At 53.7% G+C, this 26,634-nt stretch overlaps 1 protein-coding gene across 4 annotated transcripts in view; it reads left to right on the top strand.

Annotated features, from left to right (window-relative positions):
- The first annotated feature begins 4,583 nt into the window (after positions 1 to 4,583).
- Positions 4,584 to 26,634, top strand: part of NTRK3 (neurotrophic receptor tyrosine kinase 3) — a 367,961-nt gene continuing 345,910 nt past the window's right edge. For all 4 annotated transcript variants that reach the window (XM_014788632.2, XM_087428913.1, XM_087428912.1 and 1 more), the window contains exon 1: positions 4,584 to 5,241. In XM_014788632.2, coding sequence (XP_014644118.1) covers positions 4,994 to 5,241 — 248 coding nt within the window. In that variant the 5' untranslated portion in view covers positions 4,584 to 4,993. The remainder of the gene's footprint in view (positions 5,242 to 26,634) is intronic.

Below are 26,634 nucleotides of genomic sequence, written 5' to 3'. Positions count from 1 at the left end.
GTGTTGAAGTAGGAACAGACTGGGCACTTGGGGATGCTGCTGAAGAGATTTCTGTGTAAGTGGGGTTGTGGGTCTTTGGCCTTGGGAGTCCTGTCCAGCCCAGAGAGTCCCTGAACTATAATTCAGGGTAATTAGAATAAGTGGAAGATCACCTGGACGGCATCACTGGAAAGCACCCTCAAGCCCTGCCCCCTACCCTCCAGCCACTCCCATCAGCAGGACGGGAGAATCTAGGACCCCTCAGCGAATCTTTAAAGGACAGGAGTGAAAGGCAAGGGGCTCTGACCCAGGGAGGTTGTTCCAACCTCCTGGCAGCTGTGTGCCCTAGGGCCTGAGTCGGGGTCCTGAGCTGGGGCCTCCTGTGGTTGGACACCTTGGTGCTTGGCTGTCCCTCTTCATGGGCTGGCTTTCGCTCTCCCTGTAGGGCCAAAATTCCCTCCTTGACTCCTGGCCTTCTGGATACCATCACAGATTCCCAGCCTCCAAACATGCCTTTTTCCTTCGCATCTTGAGCACAGGCCACCAAGGAAACAGGCCTCTTTCTCTGACCCAAGTCCACGCCTGCCAGCTCCAGACAGCTCTTTGGAACAGCAAGTTCTTCAGGGCCCAGTATTCCTTGCTTCCTCCTGTGCTCCTCCCAGTCACCACCCAGTACCACAGTTCCTTTCCCAGCTCAGAGTTAAGGCAGCGGGTCCCATTTCTGCTCAAACTAGAAAGTCCTGCAGCACAGCTTCTGGGTTTAGGCTGACACCATAGGAGTGGGGCACAGAAGGTGAATCCAAAATGTCTGGGGTCTGCATCACAGTAATGTGGCCACTGCCTTGGGGGCGTGGGTTCATTGGAAAAGGGGATGTGGCTGGGTTAGACAGGCAGACAGGTGAGCAGCAGGCCGGCAGGGGTCTGCAGTGGTGGGAGGACTGGGAGGTGACGATTCCCGGGTCAGCATCTTGTTTGTATGTCTCCTGAGTCTCCACTCCCTTCCTCCTTTTCTAGGTGGCAAGGAATTTTGGCTCTGGGGATACCTTATAAACAAATAGTCAAGGAGAAATCTCAGGTGCTCACACAGCTAGAACATGCCCTTTGAGATGATACATGTGTTCAGTTTCTCTAGGTGTCAGGAAGGTTGGACCACTGTGCTCTGGGAGGCAGCCCCCACTCTGGCCTGTCTGGTGGGAGACCACATCTAAATCTTGGGAATGTTCCCATCTTCTCCACACCCCTGGTATCAGAAGGCATATGATCAGTTGTAAAATGTTTTTAAAGCTTTACTTGGTTTAAAAAACTTTGCCCATTCCTGCCTCTTATTGATCAGCTGGGAATACACTGGAAATTTTCTTATTTCTAAGACCACAGCTGGCAGCAAGAGATGGGAGGGATTATCCTCTGATTGGCGGGAAGCTGAGGTGGGTCATGATCTCTTGAGGACCAGTGATGGCTGCAGGCTGGGAATCGTGATGATGTGACAGGCGATCTTCCTTGCTGACCAGAGCATTCTTACCAAGGAGACAAGATACCCGAAATGCTCTGGACCCCTATTGACCAAGAGGAGGGTGTCTATGCTGGACACTTCCTCCTGCATCCTCATCCAAATCTGGCCTCTCTCAGAGGTTAAGAATTGATGAAGCATGCGTATATTTCCCTAGGCAGCGTCAGCACCTTCTTGCACTTGTAGCGAAACTTCACAGGTCTGTTTTTGACAAGGCCCTTGCATCTGAAATACTGGTTTGTTTCACCCTAACTGAGTAATATTGCGAGAATTCACACCATTGATCTCTCTTCTTCTCTCAATAGTCTCTCCAGCCCAGGTCCATGTAAAATCAGAGAATATTCAAGCTGAAGGGAGTGTGGGCGTCATCTCAGGACTTCCCAACCTGTAATGTGCTTATGATTCACCTGGGGAGCTTGTGACAATGGATATTCTTGTTGAGTAGGTCTGGGGCAGGGCCTCAGATGCTGCATTTCTAACAAGCTTCTAAGTGATGTGGATGCTGCTGGTCAGAGGACTACACTTTGGGCATCGAGGTCCAATCTAGTTATTTTACAGACATGAAAGCTGAGGCCCAGAGGCTTAAGTGATTTGCCTATGGTCAGAAATAGGACTCTCTGCTCTCACCACTCCCAGTCCATGATCTGATTGAAAAAGGACCTTCCTCCTTGTCAGCTGCCACTTCCTGCTCAGGCCCAGAGCTCTAGCATAAACATTACATCCCATCTTAATCCCATTTTACTGTCCAGATGAAAGAGTTCTTGTCCCATCAGGGTCCCTTCCTTCAGAGCCTGCATTTTTACCATCTCCATAGGGGTGTTTAAATTTTTTTATTTGTTCTGACTTATGGATGACCTCCAGCCCCCCTTCTGTGCTGGAAATGTTAAAAATCATTTCTCTCTCTCAAAAAAAAGTGTGCTGGGCATCCTTGAGACACAGCCATTTTAGTTCCAGGCTGGAGAATTGATGCTGGGCTAAATCCACTTGGCATTTCCTCTTATTGGGGTCTGCCCTGGAGCCGTCTGAGAAAGGTTCCCTGCGTGTCTCTGCCACCTCCTGGGAGAGGTCAAGCTAGAGCTTTGACTATGCCTCAGTTTCCCTGACACTCAAACAAATATTCCAGAGCCAATCTCAGAATAGCACTTGAAGTGGCAGGGAGATTCCCAGCTGGCCAAAGATATCAGGGATTGGCCCAGGGCCAGTAGGAGCTGGTTTGAGTCTAAGGAGGTCTCCACTCTTTGTCCCTTCCTGCTAGTGGGAGGGCAATGCCAGTCTGGGGACAAGGCCATACTGGCAACAGGGGGTAAAAGTCTCACTGAGGCCAAGGGAAGGCAGAATGTAAGGGGGAGTCGGGAAAACTGCCTTTTATAGGCATGTTCTTTTCTTTCTTTCTTTTTCTTCCAAGTTTACGCACAGCGACAGTGCCACTCGAAGGCGCCCGGCCAGTCTGTGGTTGCGCCTCGGGCAGGAGGGTGGCACCCGCATCCCCCTTCCCCCATCTTGCCTGCAAGTTGCATGACCTGCATCGGAATCCACAGGGGGCGGGGGAGAAGCAGATGCTGGCTGCAGTTGAATTCAGCGTGCTCACTTCCTCGCCTGCTCTCATCCCAGCTCGGGGAGGAGAGCAGCGCTTTCTTCTGCGTGTGAATGCTGTAGTGTGTCTGCCTGCTCGGACTTCCCTAACCCTTTCTTCTCCTTTCCGACCGTGAGGGCTCCGGTTTTCTCAGCAAACACCTCACACTTGGCATTTTGACGTTTTATTAAAAAAAAAAAAAATCCCCACCGAGGCAAAAAGCGGGGTCCCTCCCTTCTCTCCCGACGGGATCTAAGCTCGTGTCAAAGGCTGCACCTGCTTTGCGCCCCTACCAGGAAGGGGTGCTGGAGTGGGAGGGAAGGAGGGAGGTTCTGCGCCCCCGAATCCGGAGAAAGCAGCTCGCCCGCCCCCTCGCCCGGCAGCCAGCGCAGCGCCCCCGAGAGAAGCCGGTCTCTGACGGTGCCGGCCTGGTGCTGGCCAAAAAATGCCCCTTGCATCTTAATTTGCCGGCCGTTCCTCGCGCACGCACAGCTCGCCCGGGGCCACCTCGGCTCTCGGGCGCAGCCCTTTGGCGCTTGTTCCTTCCTTCCCCGCTCCATGCCAAGGCCGAAAGCAAAACCCACCGCCAATAAGGCGCAGGGGCGCTGGGGCACCCACCCGGCCTTGCCCCACAGTCCCCTCCCACCCGAGTCCAGCTCCTGGACTCTAGAGGACGGAAATGAGTGTCATGTAGACGGAGGACCGCGCGTCCGCGGCCTCCGTCCCCGGCTCTGGGTGCCTCTCTGGGGTTCCTGTGCGCTCCCGGATCCCCTGTCGCCGCCAGCGAGCTTGTGCCCCCCACCCAGGCTCAGGAACGCTGCCCGGTCACCTCGGCGGCGTTCATTTCACTTCCTCTCGCGGTCCGGACTGCAGCAAAACCGGGCAGCGCGAGGGCCAAAAAGTGGAAAGAAGAGCGCCTTTCCGCGTCGCGCAGCCAGCTCACCAACTCCCCCTCCCCAGTCCAGACCCTCGCAATCCCAACTGCAACTTTTTCCCTTCCGTCTTGGTTTCCCTTGGCTGCGGAGAGCGGGCGACGGGCCGCGAGGCGTGGAGCGGGCGGGCGGGCGGCCGCGCGGCTGCGGGTGGCGGTGCGGGCGAGAACCGCGAGCCGGCGAGTGGGTGGGTGGGTGGGGAGGAAGGAGGGGAGAGGCCGGGCGGGGAGAGAGAGGGGTGTGGGGAGGAGGAAGGGGAAAGGGAGGGAGGGAGGGGGGAGATTCCGCTCTCCTGCCGCTCCCAGCCCGGGCGGGGGGCAGGGGGAGGAGGCTGCGAGCAGGGAGGGGAGGAGGGAGAGGGAGAGAGGGAGGGAGCCGAGGAAGACGCTCCGATAACCCGTGCGTTTCGTAAGGCTGGGAGCACTTGTACATTTCTGCAGGCGCGCGGCAAGCCATTCGCCGCGGCTGCTGCAGCTCCGACTGCATCTTCCTCCTCCTCCTTCCCCCGGGCTCCGGGTGTGCGTGTGTGTGAGAGAGTGTGTGTGTGTGTGTGTGTGTGTGTGTGTTTTGCAGGTGTGTCCGTTTTAATTCTGCCCAGTAGGTGGGACTTGGTGACTTTCGCACCATATTTTCCTTTTCCTTTTTTTTTTCTTTTTTGCCTCCCCACCGTCTGTTGCAACCCTGCAAAGTCTCGGAGTCGGAGAGCGCGGCTCGCTTCCCGAGCCTCGGACTCGGCGATCCGGCGAGCGCCGAGCCGGCCACCATGCCAGGCAGACCGCGCCACTAGGCGCTCCCCGCGGCTCCCACCCGGCGGCGGCCGCGATGGCTTCAGACGCTGAAGGATTTTGCATCTGATCGCACGGCGTTTCAAAGGCAGAGGCCCCCCTCCCCCTTCCCCCCTCCCTCGCCGTCTTTGTTTCCTTCCCCCCCAACTCTCCCCACTCCCCCCACCCCACCCCCCTCTCCTCTCCTCCTCCTCTTTTTTAGAAGCAGCTATCGGAGATGGATGTCTCTCTTTGCCCAGCCAAGTGTAGTTTCTGGCGGATTTTCTTGCTGGGAAGCGTCTGGCTGGACTATGTGGGCTCCGTGCTGGCTTGCCCTGCAAATTGTGTCTGCAGCAAGACTGAGATCAATTGCCGGCGGCCGGACGATGGGAACCTCTTCCCCCTCCTGGAAGGGCAGGATTCGGGGAACAGCAATGGGAACGCCAGCATCAACATCACGGACATCTCAAGGAATATCACTTCCATGTAAGTCGGGCGGCCGCTCCCCAGCCCGCCTTCCCCTCGCTCCGCGTCTCCCTGTCGCCCGCCCGCGGCAGTGAGCCGGCCCTCTGCCCGCCCCAGCTCGCCGCTGCCCGCCGCCCGCCGGGCGCGCGTCAGGCTCGCTCTGGCTCGGGAGATGCTCTCGGGCTGCGTATTCCAGGTGACTCCGGCCCTGGCGAGGCGTGATCGAGTGATGCATGTATGTGCCTCTCCCCGGAGAGGACCCCAGCTGGCCGAGGGCACGCGGGGCCCAGCTCCCGCCCCCGCCCTCACCCGCTGTGGCTCCTTTCGAGGGTGAGAATCGGGTTCTTTGCCCCCCGCTAAATAGCAACAGTTTGGCCACGCTCAAGTGGAATAAAGTAGACGAGATTTGATTCCCCGGCAGCGGCGCCGGCAGCGGCGGTAGCGCTTAGCCGGGAGGGAAGGTGACGGATAGGGACTGCTCACGATCCAGCCGAGATGTTTTAACTGTTTCCTTTTGGAAACAGCAAAACACGCTGACAAGTAAACAAGTTGGGAGCTGGCTGCTCGCGGGGAGACTTTGGACATGCCGAGGCCGTCATGGACGCCTACCTCTTCCCGTTCCCTCTCGCCCGCCCTCTCCAACCCCATTTTGGGCATTTCCGAGACGCCCCCCCTTCCCACCCTCATCTGCGCCTACAGATCCCGTCCCTGTTTGAGCTTTGATAACTGCTCCGATAATTCTGAGTCAGGATGGTGAAGGCAGAAGAAAGGGGTTGCATGTTTTGGGGGTGGGGGTTCTTATATGATCGTGCAGGTCCGTTTGTTTGGAAAATTAAACTCCGACTGGCGTTTGCTCGGTTCTGCCCGGTCTGAGTGAGACCTGTGGTGGCCTGCTTCTTTTTTATTGTTGTTATTTTTCTTTGGCAGGGGTCAGGGGCAGAAGCCTGGGTGGGGAGAAAGAAGAGCTCAGGGTCCAGGAGCCTGCCCATCTTTCTTCCACTGCCCTCAGCCGGGTGACCTCCTTCCCACCCTGCCATCCAGAGAAGGGTGTGGATGGCACTGGGATTGTTCAGGGGGTAGCTCTCACTTGTCTCCCCCCAGGGCCCCCACCCCTTGGGGAGCTCCAAACTGGATGGGATGTTGAGAAGCATTTGCCCTGAAGTCCTGGCTGGGATCTGAAGAAGGCATTTGGGCGGACTCAGGCGGGGCTGGTCTGCCTTTGGCGCTGTTCTCCCAGGCATCAGCCCTCCCTGTGCCTCAGCCCCAGTGCGACGGGGCTGCAAAGCCGGGGAATTGCAGTCCTGCTCTCTCTAAAGCCCTCCAGCCCTCCTCTTGGCTTAATGGAGACTCTGCTCACGTTCTTGCAGCTAACAGTTAGGGAAGTGTACCCAGGAGATGTCCCTGACTCCTGGCCCAGGAGACAAGCTTGACCCATGTCTTGGCTCTGCCACTCACCCCTTCATCACCTTCAACCTGGCTGGCTGGAGATGCCAAGATAAACAGCCAAGGGTGGGGGTGGGAAGGCAGGAGAGACAGGATGGACCCAGCTCTGCTCCTCCCGCCCTGCAGGCCACAGCATTCCAGCATCCCCAAGGATGCAGAGGAGGGTCAGGAGTGAGATTGTCAGGGAAACTCTGGCTTGGAAGTGCACTGTCTGCGCTGTATGTGTGTGTGTGGGAGGGAGAGGGAGCAGCTTAGCAGTGGCCCAGGGGCTCAGGAGCTGGACCTGAGGAGCTGGATTTCCAAGGGATTGGGTGGACCAAGGGTTTGAGAGAAGGTGCCCAGTGTGGGGCTCTGGGAGCTGGTGAGCCTCATCTAGCTTGTTCTCGGCTCCAAGGATGTGTGTATCTGTAGGAAGCTAGTGGGAGGCAGGGATGGTCACAACCACGTAGGCTGTTTATAGCCATGCAGAGGTGGCGCTCCTCTGAAAATGATGCCTAGGGAGCAGTTTGATAAGGAAGAGTTGGGCTGGCCTTTCAAGGCAGAAGGTCCAAGATGGAGCTGTGATGGGAGGGGATGGGGCTGCCTCTTGTCCCCTTTGCCTTTGGAGGACCCTAGAAGGGCATCTGAGGGAACAGTACACAGGGACTGGATTGGGACCCCTCTCTGTGTGTCCCCATCCTTGTTTCAGGATTCGGACTTTTTGGCAGGAAGTCAGGACTCCTTTCCTGAAATCCACCCCAATATCTAGGAGCCAGGAAACTGAATTCCCACAGGAGCTGTGCGAGTGGCAGGTGGGGGAGGGTCAGAGGTCATGGGTCAGATGACCCTTCCTCACCCATCTTCTCCCCAGTGCCCTGTTATATCTATGGCTGGTATTGACTGAACTCGGGGAAGTAGCCTGGAGGCAGAGGACCATGGAGCGAGGGCGGAGAATCATGCTGGCCCTGGGAAGCAGATGTCACCATCCCTGTTTCACCCCTGAGGGAATGGAGGCTCAAGGTGGCAAAGTACCTTTCCCTGGGGCACACAGCCCCAGTGGTGAGCCAGGCTTATGCCTCTGTCTGTGCAACAGCAAAGCCCAGGCCCCCACTCTGGGGGCTGCCTGTGGAAGCTGCCTGGAAGGAGGGGCTTGGGACAGGGAAGAGCCCTCCAGGCAGAGGAAGGGACCTTACTTTAGTGTGACCTGGGAAAGGGAGCATGTTCTTCAGATTTCTGATGCTACCAGAGATGTGGCGTCAAGGAGTCCACCAGCCTTCCATCAGCCTGAAGCTCTTGGTGCTGGTGTATGCCCTGGGGGCAGCTTGCTCAGGCTCTAGGGGATGAGGGAGAGGCTGGGGCAGAACCTGGATTTCCATCACGCCTCGCTAAAGGAACTGGGGCTGGTCTCCACACATTCACCCTCCTGTTCTTGGGGCTGTGCAGTCCTGGGGTCCCTCTCTCAGGTGCTGAACTGCTTGTACCTGAGTTTTAAGAGGGATGAGAGATTCTCTGTGGTCCTTCTTTTCGGGAGTGGTGTGTGGCATGGCTCCTGTGTACCCATTGAGGCTGGCTGAGGGTGCCTCTGATGGCCGAGGCCGCTACCCCATTAGGATCAGGAGAAAATCAGCTGTAAGGCATCAGGGCCAAAGTGTGGGTCTCACCTCCGCCCCTCTCCAAGGGCCCTCCCTTTTGGTCTCTTTCTGTTCAGGAGGCCAATCCCTTTGCCACCGGAGCTCTTGACACACAGTAACCTTACCTAGAAGGGTCCATGCGTGGCCGCGCCCAACCAGGCTCTGACATCACAAAGGCAAGAGGGTGGTAGCTGGGAGGTGGGCCATCTAGGCTGGCTCTCTAGGCCAGGCCTGCCTGGGGCTGGGTTGGAATGGTACATACTTTGACTGTTAGAGAGAACAAGGGGGAGAAGATGGTATCACTGCACCTGGTGTTCTTGGCGTTGGGCACCTGGGCTTATGAAGACTATGGGCTCTTGGCTGGGCCTGTGAGCCACCAGCTGGGTCTCTGCACGCACCACCACAGGGTCCCTGGTGTTTCCAGCTATTGAGTGCTTTTATTTCCCCTGTCTTCCCTGCAGGCCCTCCCCTGGCTGGGTGAAGGATCATTCTGGTCTTTGGCTGATGTACTGCTCCTCAATTCTCAGGCTTTCTGAGGATTAAGGGGAGAGCCAGCCTTGACAATTACCAGTGAGAGTGGGATGCAGGCAGGGCTGTGAGCCAGGCCCCAAGGGTGTAATGGGGCTCAGTCAGGAGACCCAGGATTGGGGCTAGGCTCAAGGGAGGTAGGCAGAGGTGTGAGGGGCCTTTGAGGTGAGATTTGGAAGAGAGAGTGGTTATAGCCCTGAGGAAAGAGGTACTTCCAGAATGAAAACTGGGGACCCTGGACTCCAGAGGCCCTGGGATTTTGCCTGGAGGCTGGGCTGTTGATGAGTGGGCTCCAGGCCTTCCCTGGAGCCAAAGTCCTCCCCCCACCCCCAGCCCCCAGCCCAGGTCAGTCTTCTGAGGCATACCCTGGGGCCCAGGACATCAGCTCTGCAGCTCCAGGGCACCTGAGCACATGACAGCTTTGGATAAGACCAGCCCAGCCTGGCCCTGGATTTGAGAGTGCTGGTGAACTGGCCCCTGGAGGGCGGAGCCTGGAGCCTGGGAGGCAGCTTAGGGGCCTGCAAGGAGCTCACTGTCCTCCTGCCTGGCTGAAGTGGAGTGTGCTGCTGGGAAGAAGGGAGGGGCCTGATGCCCGTTCCCCTGGGACGCTCTCCATTCTTGCCCTGCCTGCCCTGCCTGCTGCCTCCTCCTTCTCTCTGACTGTAGGGGTGGACTAGGCCTCTTCCCCAGTTGGCTCTTGGGAGGGAGTCTGGATAGCCTGTGGCCCTCCATCACTATGGCCTTTGCCAGTATGGTGGCATCTCCGCTGCTGCCTGGGGTCCCCATGTCGAGTGCTCTGTTCAGTGGCTTATACTGAGATCACAGACACCATCTCCAGCCTCCCTGTAGGGCCTCCAGTTGGCCAATGGCAGGGTAGGATTAGAGAAAGGGATGTGACACGTGAGTCCCACCCCTGGCTCTGCCCCTAAGCTGCTGTGAGCTGTAGTAGAGGATTGTAGCCTTTCTGAGCCTGTAAATTCAATTATGAATTGAGACCATGGGGCAGTATCCCTTCCAGCTTGGACATATGCCATTCCAGGGCCCAAGGAACATCTCCAATGAGCCTCTGCAAGGCCACTTCTAAGGGCACCCCCTTTGGGATTGGTGCTGACCCTGGTGATGCCACCAGGAGGAGGGCAGAGGGTGCTCCGTCACTGGCTGTTGGCCACTGTCCATTTTTCCCTTCCTTCCTTCCCTTCCCACCTCTAGAGAACTGGGAGCCATCCAGAAAGTGCCAGACAGTTTGGAGTCAACTGCTCAGACCAAATGCCACACTTTAAGTGAGAATGTGCCGGGGCCTGCAGCCTCTCCTCTGAGGCTGACCCCCAGCCTCGTGGCTCCCCGTTCCCCACCCTGAGCTCCAGGCTGGGAGGAGACGTCCCTCTGCAAAGCTTCACCTCATTGCCGGAGCGGGGGCCTCCACTGGGTGTGAGAAGAAAATGTTAGAACTTCTATTTTAATTATTCTTGTCTAGAAAAGGGGATATTTAATATTTAATGTATGGATTGAAGATATATAAGCATATAATTTAATAAATATGAGTGTTTTGGGGTTGCAAGAGAAATTTTTTATTGCTAATGTGTACATAATCAAAAAGCTTGATGCCCACAGTTGTTGTGACTGGAAGGGCCTGAGTGTGGGAGGAGAAGGGGTGATGAGAGAAGAGGTGATCCTGGGGCCCCTGGCTCCCCTCTGGGTTCTGTTCCAAGGAGGGGTTGATAACTAGGAGGGGAGCAGGGGAAATAGGAGGAGGGGTCAGGTGGGTGGCGCCAGGGATCTCAGCTCCGCATCCGGATTCCTACGGCCCCTGACCCCTGGAGGCCAGGCCACTTCTCAAAAGGCGGTCTCCTAGGACCCCTCTGGATCCGGCTTCTTGTCCCTGTGTAGCAAATTCTTCACCTCCATGGATATCTCAGCACTGGCTTCTATCGTGTTTTCAGTTGTGGAGTTTGTTTTTGCCACAGCTACTTGAAGTACATAAACAGGGATTACTAGTCCCATTTTGCTGATTAAACAAACAAACAAAATAAAGAGCAGAACTTGAGCCCCAGTGGTTGAGCTGTGTGTCTCATGCGGGGAAAGTTCTAGAAGAGTCTTGTGGCTTCTTTTCTGGAGCTCCTTTCATGGCCTCTCTGGTTCTGTTGACTCCACTCTCTCTCGGGCCGTGGGCCTTCAGCTGTACACCCTGTGGCTCGTTGGGAAGGAAGATGCAGACCATTTTCCCCCAGAGAGTTCTGTTCCTTGCAAGGGGCATATTGAGGGAATGGCCCATCGCTGAGGGTCTTTTGGAGGGTGACTGAGTGTCCTGGCAATCGAGTCTAAGGGTGGCTTGAGTGGAGGCCGGACTCGGTTCCCCAGATCAGTTGGTGACCCACTGAGCCATCAGCTCAGGTCATCTGTCTCCCCTGAGCCTTGCTTGTCTCCGCTTTGGGAACACAAAGACTCCTGGGGGTTGGGTGTGGTGGCAGCTCGCCTTTGATGGATCGGATCATCAAGGGGGAGGGCTCCAGTGCAGCCAGCCCAGTGAGCCCTCAGAACTGCCACGAGGATCCTCACACTTCTGCCTGCACCTGAGTGCAGCGCTCACTGGGATTCAGAGCTGGAAGGGACCGTGGCAGTCGCCTCCTCCCTCAGTTACCCACGAGGGTCCCATGAGAGGCCCAGAGACAGCAGGGACTTCTCTGGGGTCCACGGGTGGCTGGAATACTTCTCTCCCCAGGTGCTGGTGAGGCGCTGCCTTCTCCTACTCTGCCCTGGTGCCCGTTCTGGGTGTTCTGTCAAAGCCAGAGCCTCACCCACAACTGTGGCTCCCTCTGGGGCAATGTTTCCAAATTCAGGGTCCCCAGAGACAGCAACTATGCGGGGCTGGCAGCCCCAGGGCTCCTCGCAGCCTGCAGCCCAAGCCAATTAGAAATCCACTTGGTGAGGGTTCCTGCTGAGCTCCATTTACATTCAGGGTGGGAATCTGTGGGCTTGGGGGCCCGGCCTTCCTCTCTAGCTTCACCTCTGACCCCATCCCCCCATCTCCATTGTCCCATCAAAAGTGTCCCCGACCTGGGTGGTGGGAGATTCAGGATTCCTTCCCCAGCAGACACCAAGCCCGGAGAGGGGCCTGGCAGCTGGTTTCCCCAGAACTCCGCCGGCCCTGGCCTCTCCCCAGCTTTGGACAAACCCCTGCCCTCCTCTGGGCCTCAATTTCCTTGTCTATAGGATGAGGATGATAATAACTACCTTAGAGTATGTGAGGGTCAGCGCCCTGTGGGGTGCTGGCAAAGAGAAAGCTATTGATACACTGTAACTAATAACACTAGCATTTATTGAGCACTCACTGTGTCCCAGACACTGTTCCAAGCGCTTTCTAGGTCATACCTCATTACGGCCTCACACCAACCCTAGGAGATAGGTACTATTAGTCCCATTTTACAGGTGGGGAACCTGAGTCCAGAGACGGAATTTGACTTGCTTAATTTCACACGGCCAGTAAATGGCAGAGCAGTCTGACATTTAATGTTATACTATATTGCCTATACTCTTTTGCTGTACTCTTACGCATACTAATATATACTGGTATACACACACGTACATTCACAAATATATGACCACTATGATAATTAATAATAAAATAAAAGGGTAGACATGCAGGTCTAGAAGGATCCTTTATTTGATAAAATTACAGTTCCTTAGATGAGAACTGCCCTGGCTGGGGTTGGATGGAAGGCGAATGAGATCATGATGGGTATGGTGTTGGCCAAGCCCTGCTGGCCAGTTCAGTCACAGACAGGCCTCCAGTGGCCGAGAAGGCTTTGGGGCTCTCCTCTTGACCCGTTCCCAACAGCAGCCTCCTCCGAGGCTGTGTCTTAGCCAAGCCTTCTTCCCTGGCCTCCTTGACCACCCCATGGTGTCCTGGCCTCTGAGGTCAGGTCAACTCCCACAGGAGACAAGGTACCAGCTGAGGCTGGCAGAGATTCAGGAAGCTGGTGGCTAGTTCTCAGCCAGCTCCACTCTGGGCTGAGGCCTGGTCAGCACCATGTCCTGACTGCCCATGGCCAGAGAGCCTGAAGGGGAGAGTGCAGGGCTGGGTGGCTCTCCAAGCAGAGCTTTGGGGTTCCCAGGCTGCCTTGGGTGCAGAGCAGAAGCAGGATGTCTGAAGTGCTGGGCAGCTAGAGCTAGAAGCTAACGTTTAGAGCATCTCTCTTGAAGGGTGAATTCTAATTCTTCCTGGCCCTTCTCTTGTTCCTCCTCAAATGAGCAGCCTTTACTCCCCTCTACCTTTCCTCTGGCTCCATCTCTCTACCCCTGTTGCTCATGGAAGCTCCATCTGTCTCTCCATAGGGATGAGCTATGAGCATGGGGGATAGCTGCAGCTGTCCCCGTGGAGAGAGCTGGAGTACCCAAAAAACCGCTGAGATTGCAAGGCAAGCACTTTTGGGAACACCCCACTTTTGCTACTTCTTGGCTGGATGAGCTCGCCACATCATAGCACCTCTCTGGCCTTGGTTTCCCCTCTGGGAGTTGGGTCACCTCTGGGCGATGGAGCCTGTCTGGCTCACAGGGCCGCTGTCAGACCAGTGATGACATACTCAGCGAGCTCTCTGAACAGTCAGGCACAGGTTGATTATTTCCGTTTCTAGACGTCTGGGAGTGTTTTTGAGTTAGGAAGAAGATCGACACTGTGATCCATAAATCGTCCATCTGGAAAGGGGCTCAGAAATAACTGGAGCCAAACCCGGTTTCACAGAGAAGGAACCTGAGGCTAAAGAGAGGTGAATGGACTTGACTCAGTCACCCAGTGAATTCCTGGCACAAGGCAGACCAGAACGCCTGGGCCTTGGCTCCCCGCTGGTGTGGGTCTCCTTTTCTCGCTAGCATATGCTCTGGGCTGAGGGATTTGGGTTCTTTCAGAAGCAGGGAAAGTAGCCCTTAGTCTCCTGCGAAGAGAGAGAATGAAGGGAGCAATCTTAGATCCGCAGCCCTAATCCGGGCTGCCTCCCACGGTAAACGGGGCTGTGTGCGCGCGTCTGGGGGTGTCTTTGCGCACACACAAGTGCATCTTTTCTGTGTTCTGTGCACATCACGTCTGAGGTCTCTGTAAACAAGCGCTAAAGCCTTTGGCTTCCTGCCTGCCAAGATCGTCTACAGCTAGACCCTGGTGGCCACCAGAGGGCAGTGCTGCGCACGAGACAGTTCGAGGCTGGTGGCTGGCTGTGCCGGGCAGAGCTTGCAATGTGACACTAGCCTGGTGAGCTGTGCACCAGCAGCCTGGCTTTCAGAGCCTTTCCTGAGCCAGGGCTGAGCAGGGAGGTCAACTCTTCCCTTGGCAGGGCCTCTCTCAGCAGAGGTGACCCTGCCTCCATCATATCTGCAGCCCCGTGATGATGTGTCTCCTGGACCTGAGCTTTCCAGGAGGTGGCCGGGAGAATGCCCTGGGTGGCTGGAAGTCGGCCTGGAGTGCTCTCCTTCCCACCTCATCTGTCTCAGTAGCAGGAGAGATCAGCACATTTGCACAAGGGTAATGGAGATGAATGAACGGGACATAGTTCCTACTCAGGAAGATCAGTCTTGATGGGGACACAGAGAAGTTGACAGACGCTTACACTGTGGGGTTAGTGTCATGGAAGAAGTGAGCTTTACGAACTCCTTCACGCCATTTGATGTGCTGGCGCAAGTGTGGAGGCATCTCTCCCCTCTCCCTGTGCCCCATGCCACGCTTGGGAATTACTTAGACACCAAGTAGCTGCTCAGTAAATACAAGTCCTGATATTACCATGCATGAGAGCTTGGCGCTATCCCTTCATCTCTCCAGACCCTGTCTCTGCTCGCAGAGATGCCCATCTAAAGTGATGGTTATGAAAGTGCCTCACAAACCGGGGTTATGGGCCCTGCCTGGACTGGCTGGTTTTGACTGTTTCCTTTCTGTAAGTTCTTTTGGCTGTTCTCTGTCTGTTCCAGGCAGTCTCATATTTGAGCAGGAGCTGTCATGTTCCAGGCACTAGTCTGTCCACGAATGAGCCTTGTCTCCCCAACGTGGTTATCAGCTTTGGAGACAGGATTTTCTGCTTTTGTGGTGGGTGCTCAGCTTGTGGGGTTGGGATCTGTGACTCTGTCCTGAGGGCCATCCCATGGCTGCTGGACCCAGGGCTGCAGGTGGGACCCTCTCTGTTGTGGCTAGTCTTTCCCCACCTACTTATTTCTGATACTTTTTCAGGACTGGTTCCCTGAAGAGCAGGGATGAAGCTAACATTTGTGGTCCTCCTACTGGACTGGAGATCATTTGCATATACGACCCTGCTTATGGATGGAACCTGCTAAATGAAGCTTGAGATCACAGCTCTGCCCTCTACCAGCTGTGTGACCCTGGGCTGGCTACTTTTCTTGATCAGTTTCCTTATCTGAAAAACGGAGATAATAATAATACAGGGTTATTGTAAGATTTCAGTGAGAACGTGTGTAAGTGTGTGTAAAACTCTGAGTGCTGGTTCTCTCTCTCTTCCCATTACTACACTCCAGCACTGCATCCCCACGAGCATGGATGCTTTTTATGGCCCTCCTCTGTTCTTCCTGCTTCCACTCTAACCCTCTTCCAGCTCATCCTACACACCCTGGCAGATTAATCTTCTAATCCAGGGTCTTCCATTAGAACAATTCCTGTGCCCAAGATTTTCCTGTGCTCAGGAACCAAAATGGTTCTTTTGTCTGAGAGGCAGTGTAGTAGGAAGAATAGTGGCTTCTTTCCCCAGACAGCCTTCAGTTTCAATCCTGGCTCTGCCCCTGTGTGAGCTTAGGCAAGTTACTTAACTTCTCTAAGCATCAGTTTTTTCATTTGAAAGATCCTGCTAACTATATCCATCTTCACAGAATAGTTGTGAGGATTAAATGAGATTATGGTGAGTGCCTGGTATATGATGGATACACAGAGGCCAAACTGGCAAGTGGTACGATGGGAGTCTCTCAGAGGTGATGGGCAGTGACATTTCTGGGTCCTTAGAGAGAGGGATTAGAGGAACTTGTATGAGAGGAGCTAGCACCTGGACCAAAGCTGAGGGAGGCAACAGAAGGACAAAGATAGTGTGTATTTGGAAAAGGTGACAAAGTGGTTGAGGCACATGTCTGCCAAAAGAACAGAGAGATTGTCATGGTTCCCACTGATAGACTCAGGTGGGATACCAAGCAGCAGAGGGTCCCAGGCTGGGTCTTCCTTCCCATCTCCACCCCTGCCTGCCTTCCCCATCCCCAGCCCCAGGAATGTGGCTGCCAGGAATCTCCATGCAGGATAACTCAGCAGCACTCAGCCCCTCGCAGATGTTGTGATGTTGTCTCACGTGGGTTTATTGCTATTCTTCTCCTACGTAGCTTCCCATTCACTAGGTGATTCCCTTCTGGCTATTGTAATTGCCTAAGCCTGTCAGCTCTAGCTGGGAGAAAGAATTTAGGAATCCAGTGGGAGGAGGGTGACTCTCAGTCCCGTGGATCTATCCTTGGGAGCCTCCCATGCACCTTCATTCCAGTTCCATGTTACGCCACAAGAGGGCACTAGACCATGATTTCTGCAGGGAGGGAGGCGCTATTTAGCTTGCCCTTTTGTGATTGTGCCTTTGATCAAAGCTGCCCGTGGTTTCCTCCCAGATGCCAGCATCTCTGAGGGTCATGGCCAACCAACTTGATTGAACCAGAGCCCATAGCACAGAGTCTGATATGTCAAGGGAGGCTAAATTGTGTAGTGAAAAGGTCATGGAATTTGGCATAAACTCGAGTTCCAATCCTTGCCCTCCTCCTTGCTTGTTTTTTTGAACTCTGAGTAAGTTACTTAATTTCTCTGGGTCTCCTTTTCTTCACCTTCAAAGCAAGGTGTTATTGGGAGGTGTTGCTGTGAGGATTAAATTACATGATGTGTGGAGAGTGTCTGCAACATGGTCGATACTCCAAGATCGGCCATCTGTCTCTTTGTGGAAGAAGGATGGAGTCAGGACACAGTGCAGGAGATATTTATGGGATCCTGTTGGCCTGGTGGGGTCATTTTACTCCCCAGTGAGTGCTCTATGGTTCCAATTCATTGGGGGCAGCAGTGACACCCAGTGGCTGGAATGGAGAACAGCAGTGTATTCTGATGGTGTAGGGTGCTGACGGTGGGCCCTGTTGGGGAGTTGCTAGGTATTGTTGGGGCACGTGAGACTGAACCTGCATCAGGGAATATCAGCTTCAGAGGATTTGTCAACCGAATTTCTCTCTGCTTCAAATGCTAATGGCTAGAGATGATTCTCTGAGGGCATTAGTGTGATGATGACCATTGGGGGTGTTTGTTGCTTGGGCCGATGGTATGAGGTCACAACCACAGAACACACATGTGCAAGTGACTGACTTTATTGTAGCCAACCAATCCCAGCATCTAACACCCAGACTGTTTCCAGTGTTTTCCTGGGGTACTGCTCTTTTTGAGATGCTTTAATCTGTAATCTGGTTGGCCTCAGCCAATAGACTCAAGATCTCTGAACCTCAGTAAGTTTATCTGGAAAATGGAGGGGTTGTGCTGGTTGACTGGGAGGGCTCTTGCAGCTTAGATTTGAGTGTCAGATGCGTGTGTGTGTGTGTGTCAGGGGTGTGTGGGAACACGTGAGAAAGGGGTTTAGTGATAACTGCTAAGCTTCAGGCTTTACTGGTGCAGCAACTCCAGCCCAGAGAAGGGGGGGGGCCCTTCCTGTGGCGGGGGTGTGGCTCTGAGGCTGGAATGGGGTGTCTCTGGCTCTTCATCTTTTTGTAACCTCTTCATTATCCACCTGAGATCCAGGAGGGAGCCTTGGCAGACATGCCAGGCTCAGGAAGTTATTTAATATCAGCTTTGCTCCAGACTGTTTCTGACTCCTTGCCACCTCTTAAGCGGCAGTCATTTTAACAAATGTGGCGATAAGACACCAAGTGGGAAATAACAGGAGAAAGGGGGAGGGGGCAGGGCCGTGGAGGAGGGGTGTAGTTTATTCCCTTGGCAGAAACCTTGTCTTTGAGGCACTCGGAGTGAGAGTAGTAGAAGAGGAGTAAGGCTCCTCGGAGCCCCTGGTGGTGAAGGGGAGGGGTGGACTTTCCCGACTTCTAGGCCATGTGGCCTATGGCTGCAGCCTTCCCTCCTCCATGGGAAGGCCCCATGTCCTGTGGGGGCATCTGGCTTCTGTCCCTGGGGTGGGTGGTGGAGGGGAGGTCCTGTGTTCCATTTTTCAAAGGACCGTCTTCCAAGTGCGTAACAGACAGCTCCCGGCGCCTGGCGTTGGCGGCGTGTTCAGCCCACTGTGGCTGCCGAGCTGCATCTGGACCTAGGCTGTGGGGTGCCCAGGTGTCTGGCCGCCTGCCTCGCTGCCTGCCAAGGCCCATCCCGGCATCTGGACTATGGGGGAGGAGGGGCAGAGGCGGTAGCAGGGCCAGCCTGGCCCTTCCTCCTGCAGGACCGGAGAGGAGGGAGTCAGTCCTCTTCCATCCCAGCCCGTGGCTCCAGCCATATGCCGGGCGCCGTGCTAAGCCTGGGACACACGCTGAGAGAATAGAAGGCCACAGCCCTTACCTCTTGGAGTTCAGAGTCAAGTCTGGTGGCAGGCACTGGACCAAGGATCTACAAGTCTCAGGAGAAGCAGGAACAGAATTTTAGAAAATGCCTCTAATGTAAAGTTTAAAGAAAAATGTGTATATATGAAAATGTGGCCTCCCTAAGGTGGAGAGGGTGCAATTTTTTAAAATAGATTTAAAAATTCTAGATTTCCTTCTTCTTGGGTCCACCTAATGTTGAAAACAGTGGAGTTACCTGGCAGATCGTGGCTGCTGGCAGTGAAGTTGACTCATTGCCTTGTTGCCACAAGAGGCTCCGGATGTGTTAGGGGAAGCGGCACACGGAAGTCTAGAGAGGCGAACTGAGTTTCTTCTCCGTCACTTTCTGACTGTGTATGACAAAGATTAGGGGGCAAGTAGTTTATGAGGGAGGTGCCCCTGGTGCAGCCTAGGGGGAGAGGGGCTGTGAGAGGGGGAGGGGAAGAAAGTGAAGGAACAGTGTGTTCGTGAGCAGGTGGCTGAGTGCTCTCCAGACCCTCGTCCATGTCTCCATTTCTGCATCTATTCAATGTGTTTATTTGAGATCCTGCGATGGGCCAACCCCTTTTGTGAGAGCTGGGAAAACATCCCTGAGCTGGATGGATGAGGTCGACAGCCTCCCTGTAGTTACAGGACGGGTAAGGTCAAGCCCCTTTCTCTTGCCACCTGGACCCTGCTCGTGGGAATCTACCTCCAGGCAGTGGGGAAGGTGGCCTGCTGTGCTGAGGGGGTAGCAGGTTCCCTCTGTCCCCCAGGGCAAGTTCCTGGGGGAAAGTTCCGTCAGAAGTGATTTGGGGGCTCAGCCTTTCTCCGCCATATGTGGGGTGGAGGAGAGCCTGGGGCGAGGTGAACGGCCAGTTGGCATGCACAGACTGGTCCACCTGGTGTTATAGGGTCGGGCCACGCCCTCCTTCTCCCAGATCCGGCTCCCAGGCTGCTGGGCCTGCCCCAGCCCTGGCCGGGAACATGAGAGGCCCCACTGTCCCTCCTCTCCAGCTCCAGGCGGTGCCGTGGGCCCTGGGGGAACAGAAGTGTAGGAAGAGTGACCTCATGCCTCTCCAACTCTTGTCCAGGCTTCACTGTCCAGGGTCACTTCCTGTCTCCATGGAAATGTGGTCCCTCTTTTTGCTTCTGCATCCCACTTCTCTCTGTCCTGGGCCACACACTGTGCCCCACCCAGGTGACTTGCTGGTCTACCTGCCCTCCTTCTGTCAGTCACTCACTCAGGGTCGCCGTTGCCTGGACGCTGATCAGGTGTGCTCCAGCCTTGGGGCGCCACTCTGTTACCTTCCCTGGTGCCGTCCTTACCTGCCAGGAAGGTCACTGGACAGAAGAGGGTGGTGTGACCAGCAGCTCAGTCCAGCTGAGACTCTGGAGTTCTACCCACGTGCCCTGTGTGGCATCGGGCTCCTTAACGTTTTGTGTCCTCGCTGTGCTGTGGGCTCCGGGAGCCAGGGGTTGTGTTTCATCCAGCTGTATATCCCCAGGCCCCAGCACTGGTAGGAGCTTAGTAAAGACCTGTCCAATAGGACAGGCTCATTTCTTCTACCAGAACTCGCAGGTCTAGAGCAGGTCCCCAGCTTGCTGACATTGCACATGCCTCTGCCCAGAGCCTGGGCATGTCGTTCTCTTTGCTCTTCATCTGTGGGTCCTGAGCTTTGCCCTCAGCAGAGCCGCCTGTTGGAAGAATCTTCTAGGGAAACTTGCCCTCATTGTAGCGAGAGCAAACACTGCAGTGACTGTGTTCCAGGGGCTGTTCTAAGGACAGTCTTATTTTAGCCCCATTTCATCCTCAGTACAACCCAAGGAGGCAGGTACTATTGTCATCCTCATTTTATGGAGGCACAGGGAAACTGAGGCACAGGGAGGTGATGGACCTTGTCCTAAGTCATTTGGCTAGTCAGTGGCCGATCTGGGGTTTGAACTCGGCAGGTCTGGCTCCAGAGCCCCTGCCCATTCCCCGGTATTGTAGATGCCTCTCCCATTTCCTGCCGGCCCCCATCTGCCTTTAGTCCTGGGCCCAGCCCTCCTCCGTCGGCTCCCAGGCACCCCGCGGCGGATAGGACACAATACCGTGCTGTCCTGGTTTTCACCTTTGGAAGTAGGACGAGGGTGGGGCAGAAGGGGGCCCGGGACCCAGTGGAGTTTGGGATCCCTGAATTTCATGGACACAGGTGTCCTTGGCCACATCCTCAGAGAATGTGCTCTCAGGGCTCTGGGCAGAATGGAGTGACCTCTTGGGTCCTGTCACTGCCACCAACTTACTGCGTGAGTCTCGGCAAGGCACTGGCCATCTCTGGGCCTCCCTTTTCTTATATGTAAAATCAGGGGGCCTGAGCATGTGATCTTTGAGGGCCTTTCTGGCTCTGACCTCTAATATTTCTCACGCAGTGGTTGGGGATGGGGTGGAAGTGTGGCAGATCCTGTGTGTGGGGGAGGGGTATGGGAAGAGACCCTGGTGGTCCTCACAGTAGCGTGCGCATCCCCATCTCCGGGAGGGCTTGCTAAAGCACAGACTGCTGGGCTCTACTCCGGAGTTTCTGATTCTGATTTGTGGTGGGGCCTGAGGATTTCATTTCTAATAAGTACCCAGGTGATACAGATGCTGCTGGTCCAGGGACCACACTTTGAGAACATCTGATACATAGATAGCGTTCAAGCTACTCCCTGGGGTGAGACAGAGGTGGTATGGTATTCTGCTTGAGATTTTTATAGAGTTTCCTAGGCTGCCAAACATTTAAATATGCCCATTCCAGAACACTCACCCACTCCCAAGCCCACTTTGACAGGGCTCACCCAGGGGCTGGATTCTCCCTCCACTTCCCTTTCATCTCTTCTCTCTGCACCCTGAACACCGTGTCTATCTCTGTCCTGACCCTGGCCCCCACACTCACCTTGCCCCGCTGGCCTGGCCTTGACCAGAACATGCTCTGATCTACATGATCCAAAATGCAGTTGAGAAATGAAAGCACCATTGATTTTCAGAATGCCCTTCCAGACTCAAAGTTGATTTTTAAAAACTATTTGGGGGGCCGGCCTGGTGGTGTAGTGATTAGGTTCACGTGCTTCACTTTGGCGGCTAGGGGTTTATGGGTTCAGATCCCGGGTATAGACCTACACACCGCTCATCAAGCCATGCTGTGGCAGCGTGTCACATACAAAAAATAGAGGAAGATTGGCACAGATGTTAGCTCAGAGCCAATCGTCCTCACCAAAAAAAAAAAAAAAAACCTATTTGGGAGGCAGGGAGTTAATTCTGTAACTGCAGCTCAAGAGCCTTCCTTGGGTCCTAATTGCTCTTGGTAAAGTTCAGACTTCTGTGTTCCTGTTCAGGCTCCAACATCTCTCCGGGTCTTGCCTCCCATTTGCTGCCTGACAGGAACCTCTGCCCCAGTGAACTGAACTGTGTGTTACTGAAACCTCCCAGGTGTTTCCCATCTCAGTCTTTTGGTCAGTCTGCTTCCCCTGCCTGGAAGGCCTCTGGCCTTCATTTTGCTCACCTGGGCTTGCCTGTCACTCAAGTCCCACCTTTGAGATGTTCTTTGTTGTCCTGTGTTTATTGATTGTCCTAGCTTTCCAGTCTCTGGAGCACATGGTAATAGTGGCTGCTGTTTGTCGAGCACTTTCTCTGGGCCAAGCAGTTTCTATGGCATCTCATAGAACCATGTGAGCGGAGAGCTGCTCTCATTTCACAGATGAGGATGTGAGAGCTTGCCTGAGGCTGCCGTATAAACGGCCTGTTTAGGATCCATACTCAGGCCGACTCCAGAGCCCACATCCCCACGTCCATCGCCGCAGTGTGTGCGAGAGCAAGAGACGGGGAAAAGCTCAGACATTGTCGGGAGGGAGAGGAGGAGAGAAGGGAACCGCGGGGTTGGTGTGACAGGATACTATGGAGCAGTTACAACAAAAACCTTGTTCTCTGTGCAATGACATGGCTCTACTTTGAAAACATAATGCTGATGAGAAAAACAAGTTGCTGAATGATGTACTGTATATGTAAGTTAAGAAACACAATGACCATTATAACGTATGGTTTATGGACACAGATATGGAGTAAAAAGATAAAATCAGAGACAGGATACAGACCGATTTCACGATAGCCTTTGTTCTAGAGAGCAAGAGAGGAAATGAAGGGTTTGGGGCTCTGAACTTTCAGGGCATGGGGCTCTGAGCTTTATCTGTGATGTCTGCCTTCTCTTTTGTTATGATCTTAGCATATGACAAAAGTAATATGTATTACTTCCAGGTAATGGGTAAATAAGGTGTTTAATGTATAATCCTTTGTTTTTTCTCTATTAAAATAAAGCTTTAGAAGCCTTAAGGAATAAAAAGATTATCATACCCCACCAGATTTATAAGTTAAAATAAAAATGATGTTAAGTCATTGTATTAGTTTACTAGGGCTGCCATAACAAAATATCACAGACTGGGGGGCTTCAACAACAGAAATTTATTTTCTCACAATTCTGGAGGCTAGAAGTCCAAGATCAAGGTGTGGGCAGGGTTGGTTTCTCCTGAGTCGTCTCTCCTTGGCTTGTAGTGGCCGTCTTCTCCCTGTGTCCTCGCATGGTCTTCCCTGTGTGTGTGACTGGGTCTTAATCTCTTTGTTTTATGACACCAGTCATATTGGATTAGGGCCCACCTAATGACCTGATTTAACTTAATCACCTCTTTAAAGACCTTATCTCCAAATACAGTCACATTCGGAGGTACTGGGGCTAGGGCTTCAACATAGGAATTTGGGGGAGGACACAATTCAGCTCCTAACAATCATAAGATAGAAAAAAATTGCCTGTCTGCTGCAATTAAAATAGAATCTTTCTTAGACTTTCTGAGTGCAGAAACCTACAGAACTTCACCGGAGCTGAACTTTTCACATGTTTTGGTGCATCTAGCTGCTGGTGCCCTAAGCATCTGCTTGGTTGGCCTTGTGGGCAAAGGAGCCCTGTGGAGGAGGTTGCACATTCGTAGGAGAAATAGAGGCAGGTAAAGTGAAGGACACAGAGAAGCAAGTGCAAAGTCTGAGAAGGGCCCATGAGGACAGTTCTCTGATCGTCTGATGGAGATCACAGGTGCAAATAAGCAAAACAACTCCACACCAAATGCCCTAGGCACTGTCTCTTATTAATTAATGAACTAATTTATCAATTATTCCAACAGCTACCATTGAGCACCTCGCTTGTATCAGCCACTAAGTTAGGCCCCCTGTACTCCCCCCCAGATGACAATGAGCTGGGACCACAGGCTGTGGGGATTTGGTTAGTAGCAAGGAAGAACTTCCCAAAAGAGTGGGCCACAAAATAGGGCTCTGGAATTACTTTCCTTGGGGCATGTAAATAAACAGGATTCTCCCTATACCATCATTTTATTATGAAAATTTTCGAGCATACACAAAATTTGAAAGTTTTACAGTGAACATCCGTATACCCACAATCTGGATTCTGCAGTTATTTTCTCTATCACATGGTCTATCCCTCTATCCGTCCCTCTGTGTACTCATTATCTGCCTTATTTTTCTGATGACTCTCAGAGTAAATTGTAGATGTTTGTACACTCCCTCTAAATACTTTAGTATTTAGTATATCATTAAACTAGAGTTCAATATTTGTTGTTATTGTTTTCTTTGGAGGTAGTTTTTATAGTCAATAAAATGCATAAATCTCAAGTGCGCATTCTCTGAGTTTTGACAAATGCGTACACCTGGGAATCCAAACCCAGCAAGATCCAGAGCATTACCACCACCCCCACCCGGAAGTTCCTCCGTGCCCCTCCCCATCAGTCTCTGCCTCCACCTCCCCAAAGGCAGCCACTGTTCTGATTTTTTCCACAGTAAATTACTTTTGCCTCATCTGCAGCAACAATACTATGTATTTAGCAAAATGTTTTTGAGGTTCATCCGCGCTGCGGCAATACCAGTAGTCCGTTCCTTTTTGTTGCTGAGTACTACTCCATTTTAGGGAGTGCCTGAGCTTGTTATCTCATCTCCTAGTTGTTGGAACACTGGCTATTCCCAGTTTTGGACTATTATGGGTAAATCCGCTATGAACATTCTTGCACAAGGCTTTTTGTGAACACATGCTTTCATTTCTCTTGGGTCTATCCCCAGGAGTGGAACTTCTGGGTTGTATGATAAATTTATATTTCACTTTATAAAACACTGCCAGAGCTTTATCCAGAGTGGTTGTACTGGTTTACACAATAGGACTGCTTTTGATTAATCTGGGTTAGGATAGACACATGTTCGTGGCTCATTGAAACAGGTGCTGTTATATATTTGTCTTGCAGATAAGGAAATTGAGGGACAGAGGGGTGGCGTCACTTGCTCAAGGTCACCCAGCTGGGTAGGTGGCAGAGCTGGGATCCTATCTGACTCAAGGCCCGTGGGGTTTCCACTGTGACATGATGCTTCTTGCGGAGGCAGGGCTGAACAGGCAGAAAAAGCTCGTGGCTGTGCTCAGGGGCACTTTCTGGTGTCCCCAGCCCAAGGACATTCCTGGTCCTCTGAGTGCCCTTGTTCTCTCTGACACTGTGGGAGCCAGGCCCAGGCAGGCATGTGGTGCTCTCCGGCAGGGCTGGGCCCCTGGGCAAGTGCTCTCTGGCTAGGGGCTGGCCTGTTTTCTCGAGTTCTCCATTCACCCTAGTCGTGTGGCCCCTCTCAGGGCCCTGGGCTGGGTCCCGTTGGCGATAGACAGATGAATGCCAGAGAACACCCCTGGATCCACATCTCCTTCCCAAAATGATGTGGTTGGGAGCCCTGCCTGCAGAGTGCTCAGACTTGGGGGTCGGGGAGCCCCAGACCAGCGTGTGTCCACTTACTCCTTCGTCGTCTGAGGCGGGTGCGGCATCAGCCTGTCCTGCCTCACAGAGCCCGCACGCTAGTAGGGGGGTGGCGGATGGAGACACAAACAGCCTTCATTCCTTCATGTTGATCATGTCGTGACACACACACATCGAGGTTCTGGCTTGGGAGTTCAGTGAGCAGGGACGATCAGTGTTTACGTATATCACTCAGATAATGTCTGCTCATCATAAGCCCTGTGAAGGGACTAGCGGAGTGATGTGACGTGAGGACCGACGGGGAGGTGGGGGCTGCTTCTGTGTGAGGCTGGGGAGAGGGGGCTCCGGGAGGAGACAACAATCCAGCCTTCATCTGAACAGTGAGAAAGAGGCAGAGCTTCCTGAAGATTTGAAGGTAGTATTTTCCAGCAAGCGCAGCACTTCTGAGGTGGGAATGGGCTAGAAGCGTGTTGGGGGATGGAAGGGAGGCCAAGGTAGGGTGGAGGGAGGGAGTGGAGTGCACAGGGGGAGAGGTGAGGTTGGAGAGGCCACATAGGAGGGGCAGACGCCAAGGAGGGCTATTCTAGGTAGAGGGAACAGCATGAAGAAAGCCCCGGAAGCAAGAGAACCCTTAAGGAGCTGAAGGAAGGTCATTCTGGCTGGAGCAGTAGGACCACGCCAGGCCTGAGGAGATGGGCTTCTCTTAAGCACAGCTGTAAGCTTGTTGAAGACTGGGATTCAGTCCTGTTTATCTTTTTGTTTCCAGTGCTCAGCATCTGTCTGGCTAAATAAACACTGGGCCAATGCCTGAATGAATGAATGAATGAATGAGGAGAGCTCATGCTAGGGACGAGTAGGCTGTGGGGCCTTTTTGAAGATCAGGGGAGCCGTGAGGGATCAGGGGTACCAGACCTCTTGGGTCCTGAGAAGGGCAGATGTGGTTGGACTTGAGTGGAGTCCATCGCCCCCTGACCGGAAGTCCAGGCTGCCTGACCTGACAGCCTGGGAAGGGGCAGTGATCTTGGACCTCATTTGCCAACATGTTGGCTGCCCTCAAAGAAGGCCTGGCCTCACCTGAAATGCCCCGAGGTGCCTGGTGGCAGACAGGAGCTCCGACTCAGGAATGCCACTTGCTGAAATATATTTGTTTATTCAGAGATTTAATTAACATGTTTAAATATTAAAAAGTAAACAACGTGTGTCTAGTGGGACTCAACATTTGCCAACAGGAATTCTGACTTATTTAATGATTTGTGCTTTCCTGGCCCTAAGAGCTGTGTTCCCAGCTTTGTTCTAGGGAAGCACCGGTTCTTCCTGGAGGAGGCAGGGAAGTGTGCTGAGGAGAAGGGGAGGGCAGGGAGGAGGGAGGAGGGAGGTTGAGGAGCAGGAGAGGAGTCTTCTGAAGAGGGGGAGTCGTCCAAGCAAAAGAACCAAGAAGCTGTGTTTGGTGTGTGCGGAGGGAAGAGGAAGAAGAGTCTCCGGTTCCAGG

The sequence above is a fragment of the Ceratotherium simum genome, chromosome 3, assembly GCF_057802395.1.
Source record: "Ceratotherium simum simum isolate JZ-2026a chromosome 3, ASM5780239v1, whole genome shotgun sequence".
Classification (NCBI taxonomy): domain Eukaryota; kingdom Metazoa; phylum Chordata; class Mammalia; order Perissodactyla; family Rhinocerotidae; genus Ceratotherium; species Ceratotherium simum.
This window is presented reverse-complemented; position numbering and strand designations above follow the sequence as displayed.